The sequence below is a fragment of the Sinohyriopsis cumingii genome, unplaced genomic scaffold (genome assembly GCF_028554795.1).
Source record: "Sinohyriopsis cumingii isolate HCF-2022 unplaced genomic scaffold, ASM2855479v2 utg001940l, whole genome shotgun sequence".
NCBI classification, from domain to species: Eukaryota; Metazoa; Mollusca; class Bivalvia; order Unionida; family Unionidae; genus Sinohyriopsis; species Sinohyriopsis cumingii.
The window spans coordinates 2,586-20,280 of record NW_028316087.1 but is presented as its reverse complement, the minus strand read 5'-3'; the positions used below and the strand labels follow the sequence as shown (position 1 = coordinate 20,280).

At 35.2% G+C, this 17,695-nt stretch overlaps 1 protein-coding gene across 2 annotated transcripts in view; it reads right to left on the bottom strand.

Moving 5' to 3' along the window:
- LOC149771342 (F-box/WD repeat-containing protein 5-like) overlaps window positions 1–17,420 on the bottom strand; it is a 28,917-nt gene extending 11,497 nt beyond the window's left edge. For both annotated transcript variants that reach the window (XR_016418326.1, XM_089948597.1), the window contains exons 1-4: window positions 17,250–17,420; window positions 13,898–14,037; window positions 7,906–9,365; window positions 5,638–5,850 (exon numbers count right to left, since the gene is read on the bottom strand). Coding sequence is in view for 1 of the 2 variants with exons in the window: in XM_089948597.1 (XP_089804723.1) it covers window positions 5,638–5,850; window positions 7,906–9,365; window positions 13,898–14,037; window positions 17,250–17,379 (1,943 nt within the window). In the remaining variant the exon portion in view is untranslated. The remainder of the gene's footprint in view (window positions 1–5,637; window positions 5,851–7,905; window positions 9,366–13,897; window positions 14,038–17,249) is intronic.
- Window positions 17,421–17,695: the final 275 nt, after the last annotated feature.

Genomic DNA, 17,695 nt, shown 5'->3' with positions numbered 1-17,695 from the left:
AAAATTATGTATTTCTGAGATCAAAACAAGTATTTCATTCCTACATTAAGTTCAGTCTAAAATCATTATTAGTTTGTTCAATTGTAATCAGAGAGGAATCACTTATTTAAAAATTATTCATTCGAATTACAAAGTGTTTATTGCCATTTTGGGCTAAATCACCATTTTAGGATTATTGTGAATTCATTGGATCATATCTTTGTGATACAGCAAGATTATTAGCACATCAGCACATTCAAGGCTACTGGCATATCAGCACATTCAATACTGGAATTCATTCAGAACATTTTGCATGTAAACTGATGGGCTTGCGATAGAACTTTTAAGATTATTTGTGATTCAATTCACAATACTGCAAGTTACTTTTAAAGTTTAACTTTGTATTCTAGGGAAATACATTATACTTTGATTTACTAACTTGTTTTTCACTTTTTTATGTTACTTAGTTTAAAACCACAGTCATAACAGTGGCATATCTAGCAATAGCATCTGTACAATTTAGTTTTCATTTAGCTACACATGGCAGCCAGTATATTAAGTCGAGGAAGAAGCAAGTAAGACCCTGGGAAGAACCAGTAATCCACAATAAGCTAATGCAAGCTTTCTCACATATCCACCAAAAGGGCAAGCAACTCTCACCCAAAAGGGCAAGCAACTCTCACCCTATCAGGCCCTAAGCTCATGCTCCAACTTATTTGTTGCTGTAGAGGTTGAGTTAAACCCACTGGGCAGCCTATAAAAGAGGACTCTCAAGCAAATTCCAACTTAGTATTGGAAATATAAGAAGGGTGAGATGGAATAAATTCAGCATAAGCCAACAACTGTGTTGTAAACTCTTGTACTAGACACATCCTCTGAGATTTTGATAAAACATGCTGAGATGGCAAGTTCACAACTGTTCATTATTCCAGCTGCAGCTGTCTCAGTCTAACTGCTGTTGATACTGTTATGACTTTCGGGAGGGGGGACCACCAATGGGTCTAGGACATCTGCCCCCCCAACAACTCCCCTCAATCCCCTTAAAACAGTGCTCCTAAAGGAAAAGATACCATCCTTGGTGATATTTGGCTTTTCATGTTGAAAGCTTTACTTCTATCACATATCTATAGTGAACAAAACAGTGATGATTGCCACAGCTCTGAAAAATTATGTATAACGCATTGACCATAGTTTTAAACTTTTTTCGTTGTGGTACAGTATCATATCCCAAATCTGTGTCATCTGAACATGACGCAAAGATTACTACTGCTTTAGGATGTCTAGAAATCACCATATGTTAGGGAGATATTCACCAACTGATGATTAAAATTCCGAGGGACAAGATGCATTTTGTCTGGATTCATGAGGTAGCAGGATAATATTCCTAACATAATGTGATTTAGGAATGTATTCAAAAGAGAAATCCCACAAGTCAGCCTTCAATGTTGTTATTTATTCTTAGCAGTTCCTCCACATTTCGGTCATCCATATTCCACGTACGGTGGCTAAAGTGTGGATCTCTGCATTGGCGGCTGCCTGGAATACTAATGTATGTATCCTCGAAGTAGATTAGTGCACCTTGAAAATCCACTCCAGTTCCTTCTGATAATGACTCAAAAGCATCCACTACTTCATCTACAGGTACCATTTTGATGGTAAGGTTGAAATCATTGTCTATCTGGTATTTCTGCAGATAACCCAAAGACTGGACATTCCAGTATATACATATTTACAAACTTTCCAGTATATACACTGTAACAAAATTTCCAGTATATACATATTTACAAACTTCCCAGTAAATACACTGTGACAAATGAAAGAAGCAACCTTTCACTTCTATTTGTTGGAAAAATTGCTTAACTGCATTGTGTGCTGCAAGTTAAAAAAACTAACATTATGGATCTTGGATTCTGTGTTGGATTAAGTCAAATTATTTGCAGAAACAGTAGATATCTTCACTGTTGTCTGAAAGAAGTGCAAAAATACATTCTCTTTAAGTTCTGCATTGCATTTGTGATGGCGTCTATTTCTCACACCCCACTGATACAACTCCAATGGCATGGTTTTCCTGATTAACATAGATAAAACTCTGGTCAACAAGTTCTGCCTACCCTTCTCTCTGACAACAAACTCCACAACAATATAATTATTAAAATGAACTGTGTTCTCCTTTTTATAAGAATTAAGGTCTTCACAAGTAACGAAGCCATATGATACTCCATTTATAATAACATGTCGATAGTTGATACTGTTTTCTATGATATAAAATCAGATTATTTGTATGTGCATTCCGTAAATCAACTACAAGAAGAGACTTAAAGATTTAATAATGTTTACTTCCTTAACTACTGTCAGCATGATTCTTGTTTTGTAAATTTATGTTGCTTGTTTTGTAATCTTGTCACTGTGTGTTTTTCTGTTATCTCATATTATAAAGCTGATAGCACATCTAAAAAGTAGGCCCTGTACAAAGGCCAAATTATTATTATTCTATTATTATTATTATTTTATTTTATTATTATTATTATTATTATTATAACCAAAGGATGATCAGCTTGGTTTACTTTTTACAACCTATTGAATTGCATCAGTTCTCTTACTTGGTTCATTGTCCCCAATTATGACAACATAATGGGTCTAATATAATCAAAGAAACACCAAAATAACAGAATAAAAACAAAGAAGATACACTAAAATAATGAAAAAGAGGCAGTGCTTATTACCTGTTAGAATAGGTGGTGGATGGGGAAAGGACGGTTGAACCAAATATATCTTGAACTGATAGTATTTATGTTTGAAAATAAAAAACTGATAAATTGTCGGAGGTAATGGTAATTGTCGGGGGAGGTGGTGGGCAAGTTGTCCGAGGGAACTGTGCAGTTACTGTTGGAACAATTTCCATAGAGTAAGACTGAGATTTATTCCCCCTGTTATGAACTCTTCTCCATAAAGATCAGGTTTCTTTTTCCTTTGCAAAAGGTTCAGGCAGAGATGTGAACACATTTTCATGGCTCATTTCTTTGAATCTGAAGCCCACCACAGTGTAACTTTGTAAAATATCGTTAATATCTCCTAGATTGAATTTCTAATATGGATTTTTAATGACAATCCATTCTAACAAGGTGATTGATAACAATACGCAATGCCAAGTGTCCTATGAGTGCATGTGATACCCTTATTTTGTTAGCTTCGTCCTAAACCCTTTTTATTGTGTATGTATGTTATCTTTTAAACTCTTTTAAATGACAATTTTCATTAACTCGTGGCAAAGATGTTAATTGGGAAGTACATTACTGTGAATTTAAACAGTACGAAAACACACGATGGACATTAATTCATTTGTGAATTAAACTGTGTACTGACATAACAAATGTTTAACTTTTGATATATGCTGATTGTTTTAATATTATAGATACATTTGTTTAATGTAAATGTAGTAACGTTCATACCTTGTAATAGTTGTGGTTTCATCTTTTTACAACTTTTTACCCTTTTTTGAAGAGAGTTCTCACCTATGAATAAACACAGTATTTGAACTTAATACAACATATTATGCCTTGAATACTATTAAAAACCTGAGAGTGATACTAACTGTAATTCTTCCCAGGGAAAGACAGTACAGGAGCAAATATCAGGGGGCGGGGGCAGTTGTAATCAGGGACAATAATCCTACGCTCTTGTGGGGGATGTTGTCTGGGAGATAGTTGTCCTGCTCCCACCATCAGCACATCCTCAACAATGCTGGTTATGATGATATCTTAAAATGTAAACTTAAAACTGTCTTTCACCTAATACATTTTCTGACCATACACTGCATACAGTCATGGACAAACAGTTTTACACACAAAACAAGCATGCCTTCATTGGCCTTAAGCTTTTAACATTTAGTAATCTAAAAACTTTAATTAAAGTGAGATGATTAAGCTGATACTATAGCTGATACCCTGTGAAGACACCTAGCTGACATTGTGTTGACACTGTGAAGACTCTTGGCTGACACTGTGTTGACACTGTGAAGACTCTTGGCTGACATTGTGTTGATACAGTGAAGACACTTAGCTGACATTGTGTTGACACTGTGAATACACTTAGCTGACATTGTGTTGACACTGTGAAGACACTTAGCTGACATTGTGTTGACACAGTGAAGACACTTAGCTGACATTGTGTTGACACTGTGAATACACTTAGCTGACAATGTGTTGAAACTGTGAAGACGCTTAATAGCTAACACTGTGTTGACACTGTGAAGACACTTTGCTGACATTACGTTGACACTGTGAAGACTCTTGGCTGACATTGTGTTGACAATATGAAGACACTTAGCTGACATTGTGTTGACAATGAAGCCCGCAATTTATTACCTACACTACTCATATAATAGGTATGTAAATGTTGAGTGGGGTGCCAACACTTGGGAAGATATTTATCAGTGAGTGCATGTAAGCATAAAACAAAGTAACTCAGCAAACAAGAAAATATTTAGTGGAATTGAGCTGACACATTAATATATGCTAATAAATAACTAAAAAGATGACATTTTGTACTTAAACCCAAAAAATTTCCAAGTTAAATTTTGCCAAAGTATTGTTCACAACATCCCATTTGACCAGCACACTGGCATATGTGACATATGTCAAATAAAGGATCGCACATTATATGTATAATAATCAAAATTAAATTGTAATAAATACAACTGTTTTGTAAAAACTAAAAAGAATTTAAAATATTTTGTTCTGAAAACAGAACATCCTGTTAATATCATTTAATCTGTAACAAGATTATCAGGGAACTGACAGAAACTACCAAATTACCAGTACAGTGACAAAGTAACACAAGAAAAAATACCATGTAAACCGGTATAACCTTAATACCACACACCTCAGCTAACTATACTGAGTTGAAGCACAAGGTCAGAATATTGGGTTTTACAAAAAACATGGAGTGTACGACTGTGGCAGTTTCACATAAATATCAACAAATTTTCAAAAATGATGATTTAGTGTATGCCATTACCATACATACTATACAGAATCTGTTAGTGGATGATATTACCATCCATACTACACAGAATCTGTTAGTGTATGCCATTACCATCCATACTACACAGAATCTGTTAGTGGATGTTGCAAAATCCACACAATTCCCAAACAGTATATATAAGATGTGAAAAATGAAAGTAAAAACTGGTGAACAACCAGAGCTACCTAGCAATGATAAGGGGAGGTAAGCTGACACATTAAGAAGAGTCTCTTCCCTTTATCAAGATGGAAAACTGACAGGAAAGACTAATTTTTTCATCTCTCCATGATTGCTGGATTCATGAGATAGTAGAGCATCCTCCTAATGTTAATGTGATTGGGGAATGTATTCAGTGGAGAAACATGTCACAAGATGTCAAAGTTCATGTACTGTGACTTCAATATGCCCATCCTGTCCCACTATTTAATATACTCCTGGCTAAACATGCATATATGTCATTGCAGCAGTGACCTAGAATTTGCTTGTGATTTTGTTTTTCTATACAATTGTGTCCATCAAATAGCCACTAATATATGCATTGAATAAACAATAACTTTTCAAGAAATCGGCTTTGCATCCATAAAAAATGTGTTAATTTCACTGAGTGTTCACTGCTTTATGTGAAAATTGACTTACCTAGCTACTAATTCATCACACACATCTAGGAAGATGAAGAAACATTCATCATTGGAAGTGTAGGCCTTGTGGGACCTGTGCATTTTGCCAACCTCCCTGATGTGTAGCAGGTCAATAATGTGAATATCAATCTCCTGTGCTATTGGTGGTGGATACAAGGGATTTTCTATGTGGTATCCCTTGGGCCATGGACGACTGTTCACATACAAATACCTATACAAAAGGAATGAAACCACAAACAATAAGCAAAAAACTAGAAATTTTAGCATTAATGAATTTCAATCAAAAAGATACTACAGTATAACCTGTCTTTAAAGACCACCCCTTCTGCCAAAAAAATAATGGTCTCTCAAGACAGGTGGTTTCTCATAACAGGTCATAAAACTACATAATCAATAAATCTGTGCATGGAGATTCTGGTCTCTCAAAACAGGTTTTGCTGGATTTCCGTATTAAATTCAACCAAGGCTACTACCTCCTGCCACATAAACTCGTCACCAGGGGTTAATGTGTTAATGGGTCAGTTTGCATCAGTTTCATTTAGGATCAATTAGAAAAAGTAAGAACTCTTTTAATGAAAACCCCATTTTCAAAATGACTTTCTAATTAAGAGGAGAAACAATAATATGATTTTCCAGTGGTTATATTGGACATCAGATTGGCATCTTTTTTATTTAGGACCACAAATACCTCTTACAAAGTCGTCTGGTGAAAACCCAAACTGATATGTTTTTCCATTTTGACAAGATTTTCATGATGGCTGCAATGTTGCCCATAATGGATGTCATACTGGCACCATTTCCATTTAGTACCAAGCATACATCATACAAAGTCTTTTAGTGAAAGCACAATATGTATAGGACCAGTCAACTAGTAGAAGTAATGATAAGATATTTTCTTGATCACAATTGTCGTGTCAATATTGGAGGCCAGACTGAGACCATTTTCATTTACAAAAATCTAATCACAGGAAATCATTGAATGAAAACCCATTATGATATATACCATTCAACCAGAAGTAGTAATAACAAGATTTCCAATATGGTGGCCATACTGGATATCTCTGCATCACCATTTTCATTTAGGATCAACCAGTCATCTTATGAAATCTCATCTTATAAAAAAACCATGCTGACCATTCACTCCAGAGTAGTGCTAATGCAGTTGTGGCAATCATAATGGATGGACCGACTAGATGTCATAAGAAGTCTTTCAGTATAACCACTATGGTGATATGACCATCCATTCTTCTGGAGTAGCGAAAATCGTATTTTCAACGTAGCCAATTGTGATAACAACAACAGATATCTAACTAACACTGTTTTCATTCAGTAACAAGTATTGAACGAATGTGTATGTAAAGTTTCATGATGATCATTCAAGAAGTTTAGGGGAGTAACAAAAAACAAACTTATGCTAATGGTCTAACCAACTATGTACAATGGAAAACAATGAGTAATGGATCATAAGCTCTCCTAAATGAACATTGAAACAGTTTTGTGAAAGCAAATTAATTTAATTTATATGTAAATTTTGTTTACATCAATTTTACTTGTACATATTATAATTTCACGGCATGACATTTTTGCAATATACACTGCAAATTTGTCAAAGCAATCGCAATATCGATTTTTCAACAGACACAGATTTAAGATATTGCATCAAATTTTTGTAAATAATATTTTTTCAAATTGCATCACCTCCAAAAAGTTATGAAAATATTGTAACATAGCGCTAAATAAAAATATAACAATTATAGTATTTACTTCCTGACTTAGAACTATATTTTGTGTGTGTGTGTGTGTGTGTGTGTGTGTGTTTAGGACTTTTAATGCAGTTTTTAAAAAAATTGAGTCATATAGCTATGATGTGTGCAGCATGGCAGTTTATAGTAATGTCTATCAATGGGGCAACATGCTGCAGACATGTAGCATCATATCCCACCCAGTCACGTTATCCTGATACCAGGCTGATCAGTCCTAACACTAACCTCTTATGCTGAGTGCCAGGCGAGGCAGCTGCTAGTACCATTTTTATAAGTCTTTGGTATGACTTGGCCAGGGTTTGAACTCACAACTTCCCACATCCATGGCAGATGCTACCAAATCAGTCACACTTTTCGAAATTTGTTTGCCTAACATACACAATATCCTGCTTGTCTCGTTCAATTTTTTTGACCTACATTTAGATAAATTTACAAAATTTACTAAGAATTTATAATACTAACATCATATGGTCCAATGCAGCAAGATTTAGCATACATATTACCTGTGATCAGGAGACAAACACAGTCCAATGATGTGTCCATGCATGTCAATAATGTGATCTATACTATCATCATGCTCTCTGTCCATTGCATGAAGGTTGTCAGGAACATCAGGCAGCAGGTGCCCCTTGGTGGAATGAAAACAATCTTGTGCTCGAATCAATTTTATTCCAATCTGATGAGGAGTATAAGTCTGTGATCCACGGGTGAAAATCAAGTATTTATCTGGCAAATCATTTTTGGAAGTCTGGTTATCTGTGGACGCTGAGACGCTTCTGCCAGAGGAGGAACTTGCTTCACACTGAGAACCTGCTTTATTGTCATCCGTCATAGTGGTAGAACCTTGTTGCATGTGTTCATCATATGTTGGTTCTGCCAACTCAAATGTGACAGAAACATCATGACTACTGCTGTTGCCGATCCCAAGATTTTTATCCCCAGTCAAGTCTGAGCAACTCCCTGTGAAGGATGAAAGGTCTTGTGAGTTCAAAGATGACAATGCACTCCTTTGTAAGTCCATATCTGATGGAATGGACAACATATCCATTTCACTGTGAACTCTTTGATCTGCTAAATGCCCTCTGAGATTTGGATCCACCTCGTTTGAACTGTGTCCCATAAAATCAGGATCAGGTCCCCTCAGTTGCCATTCATTAAAACACCAAGGACTGTGTGAAGTTTGTCCTTCATTGGACAAGAAAAATCTTCCAGTTTCTACATTGTATGATAAATTAATCACCACACCCTCACTGTCCGAGCCTGATCTAGCAGCCATTCTGTCATCAGCCTCTCGAGCATTAGCTGACGGGCAAAGAAATCTATTACCACTGTTTGAAGTTGAACATTCTGCCTGCATTTCTCCATTATCTAAAGATTCCATGCTAACTGGCGATACATTCCGTGACCTATCACGTAAATAGGTATTATTTAAATTGGAAACCGAGTCTGAATTGTCACTTGAACACAAGTTCTTGCTAGATAGCACCTTCTGTTTTATCTTTTTTAATGTACATGGGGAATCTTTGCAGAAGTCAAGTTTGTCACTCTCTGCTTGTCGATACTCCTCGTCGTATTCAATAGTACCATTAAGTCTGCCTTCAGTTTCATCATCGTCATCATCATCCAATTCTAATAACTTGGTACACAAACCACCATTCTCATATACCTGCACACTCTGCACTTTCTTCTGTGCATTGCTTGATTTGACAGATCCTTTCATGCCCAGTACCTGCCCTTTGTCTGATGAAGTGGACTGAACAGCAGACAGTTCCCTGTCCTGCCCCTGACTGACACCTGGTTCCATCTCTGGTGGAATCTTACTAGCTGCTTTATCAGGGGAACCAGTTTCATCTTCGACAACACTGGCAACAGTAATGGTTCTAATGGAGCTAGCATTCTCATTATGAAAACGAAAAAGGCGCATGACTACCGATTCATGTTCAGACTCAATTTCCTGGTAAGCCTGAAATTTAAAATGGATTTGGACATTACTAATATATATTTGGACACATACATCACTGTACAAACTAGAGGACACTACTTTACAATCTTACTCTCAATAAAAGCACATATATATATATATATATATATATATATATATATATATATATATATATACACACACACACATTACTCTGCATGGATCGTTGATTACCTTGTGTGGATGGTTGATTACCCTATATGGATGGTTGTATCAATAAATTCAAGAAAACATAACAGTAAAATAGTGATCTACTGGAATAAATTAATGTCCTGGGATACTGTAAAATGTAGGACATGCTTAATTGTTTTCAAAATAACTGGAAATATCATATAATATGCCCAAAATAACAACACAAATTCCATCACCAATCCAGGAGCAAAGAATTGTTAATTTCTGGATTCACAACCAGGTCTTAATAACAATTTTGTTAATTCTACCCCTTCCCCATAAATTCTACCACAAAATCACTAATTCTCTTGAGTAGTGAATAAAATAATTTGAAAGACAGTTATGTACAGCTCATTACCATTCCCAATCATAACCCCAAGTTTACAGAATATATTTTGCAGGAGGAATTTAGAAACAAGCAAATATGTTAGGTTTTTATGTCTTATGGCACAGCAATGCAAGGTATGGCACACAGAAATGCAAGGTATGGCACACAGAAATGCAGGGTATGGCACAGCAATGCAAGGTATGGCACACAGAAATGCAAGGTATGGCACAGCATTGCAAGGTACTGCACACAGCACTGCAAGGTATGGCACACAGAAATGCAAGGTATGGCACAGCATTGCAAGGTATTGCACACAGCATTGCAAAGTACTGCACACAGCAATGCAAGGTATGGCACAGCATTGCAAGGTATTGCACACAGCACTGCAAGGTATGGCACAGCAATGCAAGGTATGGCACACAGAAATGAAAGGTATGGCACAGCATTGCAAGGTACTGCACACAGCATTGCAAGGTATTGTACACACTAATGCAAGGTATGGCACAGAGCAATTCAAGGTTATTTAATGCCAACGCAACTGAGTGAAGACTATTGAGGAAAGACACATCATGGTAGCTGGCCGGGCTTGATCCAATTTCATGATTCGAAACTGTACCCTTTTACTTACTCACAAATTATTTTAAAAGGTATCTTTTAGTATTTAAATACAAAATACAATAACCCAATTCCTACAGAAATACTTCCAAATTTAATTACAAAGAAAAAGAAATACACGTCCTTAAAATGTAAATTTGTAGTCAAGTAAGGCTGAAAAGATCTTCATCGTCAAAACTGCAGCATTAGGGTTATTTGTCCAATACCCTATTCACATAGCCAATTCAGCTCCCTTCGGTGCTACCTTAATAGTTTCCATGGTATGAACCCAAGTGCAGAGCTCAAAAAAGTAAAGACACACCCAGAAATCGTTACTTACTGCACATATTAACTCCCTTTCTCTGTGTGTGTGTTTGTGTGTGTATATGTGTGTGTGTGAGAGATTGGAATTTTTTACATAGCTTAAAAAATTCAGTGATATTGTTACGATGCCTGCAGTGTGGCAGTTTATAGAGATGTCTAGCACTGGGGCATTAAGCTGCAGACATGTAGCATCATGTGTCATCCAGTCATATTATCCGGACACCAGGCCGACTAGTCCTAATATACTAACCTCTTATTGCTAGGTGCCAGGTGAGGTACTGCTTGTATCATTTTTATGTCTTTGGTATGACTGCAGGGTTAAAACCTGTGATCTCCTGCATTTTTTGAGGCAGATCACTTAGGCTACCGAAGCAGTCTAACTCCCTTTATAATATAAAGTACGTAAATATTTTAAGGCTGGGTCTAAGAACAGTTTCTAAGTTTTTTAATTATGGCCAAGTACTCTGGGGACTGAAATGGTCCAGGGGACAATGATGATTCAATGGTCCCACCAGCCCAAGGGGGATAACCGTATGAATCACAACCAGCTGACAACAGAATTCAACAACAGTTAATTCCCATTATGGAAAATGGACACAAAAGTGTAGGTATGATATTTAAATGTTCTCTTATGACAAATTGTTATAAACACTTAAACACTGAATGCCAGAGTTTGATCATATTTTTTTGTTGTTTGGGAAAATTTGTTTCCTGAATTGAGAGCAAGATTATTAAAAACAAATATTTTGCCACCTGGTAAGTTTTACTTTAGCAGTTTATTTAATGTCCTTTACCATTATTTTAATATCCTGACTTTTAAATATGGTTGTTGAAAAATAAAGATGGTAAATCAATGTTCATAAATTTGTATTTGTTTTTCTTCCTTGTTTAAACTGCTACTACATTCCAGAGTTGTTGAGACTTGACCAAAGAAGTTAAGTCATGACTTTGACAATGCTGGCATTATGCAAAACAGGAACTGTAATAGTAGCCTCACCTGCAAATATCTGATACACTTTGGATAGATTAGGAAAGTATGGATGCTGTCAGAGATGAATTCACGTTGTTTTCTTAATTTTCTGTAAAGACTTTTTATTCATACACTGATAATGGATGTTGGATAATTGAGTTTACCAAAGGAAACTACTTTATTTATCAGGAAGGATCAGAAAAACAAAAACATACGAGAGAATTTCAGCTAATGTAACACCTAAACAATGGGGCCAGCATAAATCAGCAGGTCTCAACTGTGCCATATATTTTCTATAAAATATAATTAGTTTAAAACATTTTCAACTTTCAATAATAAAAGAATAAATTTGTTGTGAACAGCATTTCTAGAGATTATTTACTTACTTACTGTCAATAGTTCAGCAACTCAGACACCCCAAAATAATAAAGTGGCCATGATGAGGTCATATATATGCCTAGACAGGTTTCATAGAATGGTCTTTATAGGCAAGCAACTTTTATCTGGTCCTGATATTTTTTGGGGCAAAACTTAATATTATTTTCTCGTGGGTCAGTGGTTCTTTCCGGGGTTTTCCTGGGTTCTTCCTCTACCATTAATACTGGCCGCCATGTATAGCCTATCGTGTGCTGAAAAATGGCATTAAACCCTACAACAATGACCTAATATTATTGTTTAGTACAAATTAAATGGAGCTTCCTGTCATTGTGTTTTCACTCTTGAGATAGCAGTGTCTACTGAAAACTTGCACCAACACAATGGATCATAATTACAACATAAACATATGAATTTATGACATGCACATGAAAAGACTACCAAGAAGACTCTGACAATTTTGTTCAGACAATCTTGTTTTTACAGCAAGAGTTTTAAAATTATGGGAGGTGAAGATTTAATCTCTCAAAATTATTATTAAAAAAGTATGACAGTAGTATATTGCTTACAAAAAGTTTTGCTTGTTGATAGATGTTAAAGGGACTTCTAAAAGACTGTCACAAGACTGACCCAACATGCACATAATGGACATTTATTAATCGATTCCAAAGGTACTGCATTTCCAGTTCCATGTGACACCAGAGAGTCTTCTAAGGGATTGCAGGAGACTTTTAATATCATTAATGTAGGAATCTCTATAAACAACAAAGGGACTTCCAACACCAGACAGAAAACTGTTAAACTGAAAAAGTCCCTTTGCAGCATCCTTTAACATTATTGGACCTTGGTTAGATTTTATCCAGGAAAGAAACTGGTAAAGTAGTCCTATTTCAGTCCCCAAATGTAAGATAAATAAAGCAATGTCTATTAGTTACAGATTTGAGCCATACAAGGGGTTAACAAAACAATGCAATGTGACTGCTTTAGTGCAAGAACTGATGGAGTATTTTGTGGGTTTTTTGGTAATGATTCAAAGGTGATGGCAAAATTCAGAGATAGTATTTACCTTGTTTTTTTTGTTAAGGATACAAAGGTGATGGTAAATTCAGAGATGGTACTACCTTGTTTTTGGTAAGGATTCAAAGGTGATGGTAAATTCAGAGATGGTATTACCTTGCTTTTTGGTAAGGATTCAAAGGTGATGGTAAATTCAGAGATGGTATAACCTTGTTTTTTGGTAAGGATTCAAAGGTGATGGTAAATTCAGAGATGGTATTACCTAGTTTTTTGGTAAGGATTCAAAGGTGATGGTAAATTCAGAGATGGTATTACCTTGTTTTTTGGTAAGGATTCAAAGGTGATGGTAAATTCAGAGATGGTATTACCTTGTTTTTGGTAAGGATTCAAAGGTGAAGCCAAATTCAGAGATGGTATTACCTTGTTTTTTGGTAAGGATTCAAAGGTGGTGTTAATTCAGAGATGGTATTACCTTGCTTTTGGTAAGGATTCAATGGTGATGGTAAATTCAGAGATGGTATTACCTTGTTTTTGGTAAGGATTCAATGGTGATGGTAAATTCAGAGATGGTATTGCCTTGTTTTTTTGGAAAGGATACAATGGTGATGGTAAATTCAAAGATGGTAATACCTTGTTTTTTGGTAAGGATACAATGGTGATGGTAAATTCTGAATGGTATTACCTTGTTTTTTTGGTAAGGATAAAATGGTGTGGTAAATTCAGAGATGGTATTACCTTGTTAAGCGAAAGTGCAGAACATGATGTAAGGTGACCAGTCCAGAACAATTCTCCTGACAAGAAGTAACAATCATTATACCATGTTCCAAATACATCATATGGTTTGTTGTTCATCTTACTCTGCATTATAAACTCCCCTACAAATGGAAGCAATTTATGAATAATAAAAACATGAGGCAAAGTGCATTACAAATATGATACTAATCAATTTAATATAACTAAATACATATATAAAAGTCAACAAAAAAGAAAAAGCAAATAACAAATATAATTTCTTGATATACCAATAGAACAAAGACAGTTTTTGGGGGCTCCAAATTCAATGAGACACCAAACTAATGAAATGGGTCAGTGGTATTTTAATGGGGCTAAAAACAAAAATCTTGAGAAGAATGCAGAGCACAAATATAGGGTATAGAACCAGACATGTAGATGGAACACAAATATAGGATATAGAACCAGACATGTAGATGGAACACAAATATAGGATATAGAACCAGACATGTAGATGGAACACAAATATAGGGCATAGAGGTGGCGCTCACCAGATAATATGTACTTTTGAGCGAGTGACGTATGTAAGGTGAAGTAGTTCACATTTAAAACATGCACAGTGGAGAGAATGTTTGCATACCTCTATGCTACATTAATGTAATGTGGATGATATTTCTTTTGGATATTGTACTTTTGGAAATTGAACATGATTTAAGCACACTGCGAACTAAAATGACTGCTCCCTTGTGTTAAAAAATCAGTCTGAATTAGTCTAAAGTACACTATACATAGCAGCTATTAAAATAGGGAAAATGAATTTTGCCAGACTAGACAATACCAGCTTCTGAAAGTGCAATGAATGAATTACCAAATATATAAAATGTAAAAAAAGTTATCGGCTCTTTTTTATACAATTGACCTCTGAAGTTCAGGAAGTGAAAATGACCAAGTAGAGCTAGCACTTTTTTGAAAGGTGCACATTTGAAGTAAGGCCAAGCTGTATACTCTATAACCCATAGTACACCCATCAATCATACACCAAAATAAAGGGAATTAAAGGTTCTTTGCATTATACCTAAGATATACAAGGTCTTTTTTAAATAGCCAGTATAACCAGTGAGGAAAGCCGGGGATATTCTTTTTCTTTAAATTCCTAACCCTATGCAAAATGCGAAACTGTATAGCGCCACCAGAACCAGACATGTAGATGGAACACAAATATAGGGTATAGAACCAGACATGTAGATAGAACACAAATATAGGGTATAGAACCAGACATATAGATGGAACACAAATAAAGGGTATAGAACCAGACATGTAGATGGGACACAAATATAGGGTATAGAACCAGACATGTAGATGGAACACAAATATAGGGCATAGAACCAGACATGTAGATGGAACACAAATATAGGGCATAGAACCAGACATGTAGATGGAACACAAATATAGGGTATATAACCAGACATGTAGATGGAACACAAATATAGGGTATAGAACCAGACATGTAGATGGAACACAAATATCTCATCAAAGTGCATGAAAATTGTCATTAACACAAACACTAACCAAGGCATGGTGCATGCATGGATGGAAATGGGTAACACTATATGGTCCACAAATCTCTTAATACAACATAAAAATGTATGCATTAAGAAAATAAAATGGGGATGTCCATTGGTGAAGATAACAAAATAAGGATTTAATAGAACACCGTCGTGCTTGTAACAGCACTTTAAGGACCATTCTGTTTAAAACGATACACCAGGGACAGAAGGCAATGCAAAAAAAAAGTTTATGGTTCACGGTCTTATTGAGACAATGCATTGTATAATTTTCATTGATGAACCTGACACTAATGAACACTGTTTGTTTCTAAATAAACATGGCAGCCTTGGCATGTAATATGCTGTGATCTACTTTTTGATGTTCCTGTGTCTTTGCATGTCCTTTCTTGAGATCTACTTTTTTATGTTGCCTTACTTTGTCCAATATTGTGATCTACACTTATATTTCATTTACCTCTGTGTGTCCCATATGTTAATGTAGTGATTTACACCTATTATGACTTACAAGAATAGAAAAGAGTGAGAAGCAACAAGCTTTGAAAAAATTAAACAAATAATTTATTTCCCTGGTATACAAAGTGAAACTGTAAAAAAAACGTATTGCAAATTAAATCGCACAGACACAAGTCTGAATAATTAATGATCTGAATAAACTTTAGTAAAAATCTAAATTCAATGCTGAAAGTGTTGATGTGCCTGTGGTGGCCCATGTTGTGGTGGTGTGTCAACAGTCTTTTGTCATTATTGCAATCCAAGAATATATCTTTACTTTAAATTTCAGTATAAATTCAAGCCTCTATTTCCAAGAATGTTATTTTATGAACTTTGCATTTCTAGAAAAGAATCACTTGAATTAAATAATTTGAATAAATAAAATTCCAGCCCAAATGATATTCTGGACACAACAATAACATAAGTGATTCTGCTAACATCTTACAGCATGAATAATTAATTTCTAGAAAAACAAAACTATATAGTCCTCTGCTTGACCTCAGGTCACAATTAGTATTTTCTATTTTAAAAAATATTATCTAACAGAAAGTTTTCTGCTGGAAGGTTCATAATGTTTACAAAATAAAATACTAGTTATAAGTTTATTACTAAAATTATAACATATACTGTAGTAAACAACAGGTAGACCTATCAATTCATGAGGAATTTCCAAAGTTCTAGAATGAGATTGTGATAGACAAGTTGTTTATGAACCAAAATCAATGATTCAAGTCAGGTACAAAATGAACTTGATTTTGGACAAGGTTAAGTCCCAAAAAAAATGTTACATTATAAACAGCATATAATGAAAGAAAAAAAATTAAAAATAAATAAAAATAAACATAATTAACAAACAATGCAAAGTAAATGTACATAACAAACACTGATGTTCCCTTACCTCGGCGTGTCCTCTGCAATGATCAACACTTTGATGTGCCACTACCATGACATGACCTGTGTAGTCACATTAGCATTGGATTTCTTTATGAACTGGTTAAATGACTGTCATGGTTCTTGAATACGTTTTTTTTGCTGCTAATAAAGATGACTCTTTTAGTGATCCACGATTACTGAGATTACAAACTATTACAACTCAGGACACCACCAAATGTGTTACCTACTTTTAAGCCTAAATACGACATTCTCTCTATTAGTGAGATTGCCGAACTTTTGGGTTATCTGAAGAACAGTTTATCTGCATGTAGTGAAATTACCAAATTTGTGTTACCAGCCTTTAAGTCTGAATACCACAATATTTAAACTTGTAGTAGGATTAAAAAATCTGTGTAACATACCTTGAAGGCTGAAGATCATAATCTCTCCATTTGTAGTGTGATTACCAAAGTGAACTCCTGAAACAAGCAGCAACGTGTCACTCTGGTTGAACTGGGAGAACTGGGTGTATTTCCAGGTGAACTTTCTCATATCTGACTTGTACTTCAAAGAACAGGGGTAACTGCTGTTCCATACCTGTGGAATGAGAGAAAATACTAAGCTCTGGCATATGTAAGAATTATTTGTAAACCCACACTGCATGCAGCTTTAATCTTTTGAGATGTAACAACAGTTCCTTACCTTTCTTGCTGTCTTTTGTGTTCTCAAAGTAAGAGGCTTGTGGTTTCCAAGAATGGAAAACAGCTTCCAAAGCACTATAAAAGGAACATCTTATTTCATAAAGTTTAACTTTTTTTAAGATTACTGGGGTGTATTAAGAATATCTTCAATTTTTTTTAAATTCCGG